This window comes from Sceloporus undulatus, chromosome 1, assembly GCF_019175285.1.
Source record: "Sceloporus undulatus isolate JIND9_A2432 ecotype Alabama chromosome 1, SceUnd_v1.1, whole genome shotgun sequence".
Classification (NCBI taxonomy): Eukaryota; Metazoa; Chordata; class Lepidosauria; order Squamata; family Phrynosomatidae; genus Sceloporus; species Sceloporus undulatus.
The window spans coordinates 110,107,844-110,109,768 of record NC_056522.1 but is presented as its reverse complement, the minus strand read 5'-3'; the positions used below and the strand labels follow the sequence as shown (position 1 = coordinate 110,109,768).

Genomic DNA, 1,925 nt, shown 5'->3' with positions numbered 1-1,925 from the left:
TTAAGAGTATAGTGTGATAAACATTGATGTTGCAGTGATGGGTTTGATAGTACCTTGTTGAGCAAGGTAGCAACTTCATTGAGAACATGGGAAGGGGGAGTTGCATCATAGAGCTTTATATGTATAGAACATGAAAGATTTTGTCCCCCAGGTATTATTGGATCACAGTTCTCATCAGTCACATCATTGGTCATGTTGGCTGGGGCTGACAGGCATTCAAAGCTCACCCACACCCCACATCAGTATGTGTAAAATCATGATGTATGCTAATACTGCTGCTACACGCAAGTTCCCATCTTCCTCTGGGCTAGACTCCAACTTCAAAATGGAAGCATGATGTTTGCTACAGAGGAACATTAAAATGAAAGAACAATTGATATAAATGTAGACGGATACATGCAACAGATATGTAGCTTCTTATGTTGCTGCATGGTCTTAGAAAGTTGCTCCTATATGAGTAAAACCAACTCAAGGTAAAAATAACATGTTGAATGCTTTGTGTTTAATGTGTCTACATGCTGAAAAAAGCAGCAGCTAGGAACATTTAAAACAAACCATTTATTTAAATCAAACTGTTATTTCTAACAGTTACATAAGTTACACAGAATGACTAAGTCAAAAGGTTTCACAAAGGAGAAAAATAAAATCTTAAGCAAGCAAAACATTATCACACAATAGTACCAGGAAAGAAAATTTTAAAACATTCAAATAAGGCCATCATTATTTAATAAAAAGCAATAAAACGTCCCCCAAATCCTCATTTCTTTCTCTTTCAGAGTATCCAGTGCTGCTAGAACTACATGTATCCAGTAATGTATAGAATTAATTGAGGCAGTGGTAGCTAGGATGCAATCCTCGAAGTTCTTCTACCCAAGTACCACAGAAATAATAGGGACTGCAATGCTTGATAAATTACCCCCCCCTTTCCTGTTTTTAAAATAATCAACAGAGTAGTAAGGCTCATTAGTACATACAGCTGCCCTTAAAACTTCAGTTTTAATTGCCTTCATAACTTAAAATTCACAAAAGTGCACAGTTAAAGATATGCCAGAAAATGTAATCTGCTACTCTACTAACAGCTGTCCATGCTTAATACTTAGTGGTCTACTGGAGCAAAATTAGGCTCTTTTTAAAGAGCTATCTTCACTGTAAAACATTAAGATTCAAAGATGTGCCAACATTTTATGAACTGAAAAGTAGAAAAAACATGGATTATATAAAGAAAATACAAAAACACTAGAAATGACCAAATATTTTCAAAGAACAAGCACCACAAGAGACATCAGCATTCAGTTTTGTAGCATATATTCATTCTACTCCAACCAGTCAACTTCATCAAACTCTGAGTCATCTTCTGAATCGCTATATTCCACAGCTATGCGACGAGACAATATGGTGGCAACATCATTCTCAACACGCTCATGTTTAGCTTCTTGTTCCCGTTGCTCTTCAACTTTGCGTAACTGAATACCTAAAATTCAAGAAAAAGTATCAGGAATGTATTCACCCCATTACTATGGTACTTGTTTTGTTCTAAAAGATATCTGGAATTCATGATTTCTTCAGGCTGTTTTACAGAGCATATGATTAATAACACATTCTTTATAATTTATCTGCTATAAGTAATTTTCCCCACAGTAAATTAATGTATACAAAATCTAAGGCAAAATCCAATGTTCATCTTATCTAAAGAAGAAACTTTAAAATAAATGGGAGTTTTATACCACATTTCCTTTCATCTCTATGGATACAAGTGAGTACATAGGTTTCATAAGGCATAAGGAACCATTTTCACATCATAAATTTCTCTCTAGCTTTTACTCATCAGTTTCTTATAATTCAAAATAAAGCATGAATTCTTTAAACAAAGAAAAAGATGGTAGCATAGATTGCATCTTTCTTAGACATCATTTTCCATTTTTTAA

General features: G+C 34.2%; 1 protein-coding gene across 4 annotated transcripts in view; it reads right to left on the bottom strand.

Moving 5' to 3' along the window:
• Positions 1 to 566: 566 nt before the first annotated feature.
• The window catches only part of WASF1 (WASP family member 1), a 72,136-nt gene continuing 70,777 nt past the window's right edge, over positions 567 to 1,925 (bottom strand). For all 4 annotated transcript variants that reach the window (XM_042445550.1, XM_042445551.1, XM_042445552.1 and 1 more), the window contains exon 9: positions 567 to 1,471. In XM_042445550.1, coding sequence (XP_042301484.1) covers positions 1,314 to 1,471 — 158 coding nt within the window. In that variant the 3' untranslated portion in view covers positions 567 to 1,313. The remainder of the gene's footprint in view (positions 1,472 to 1,925) is intronic.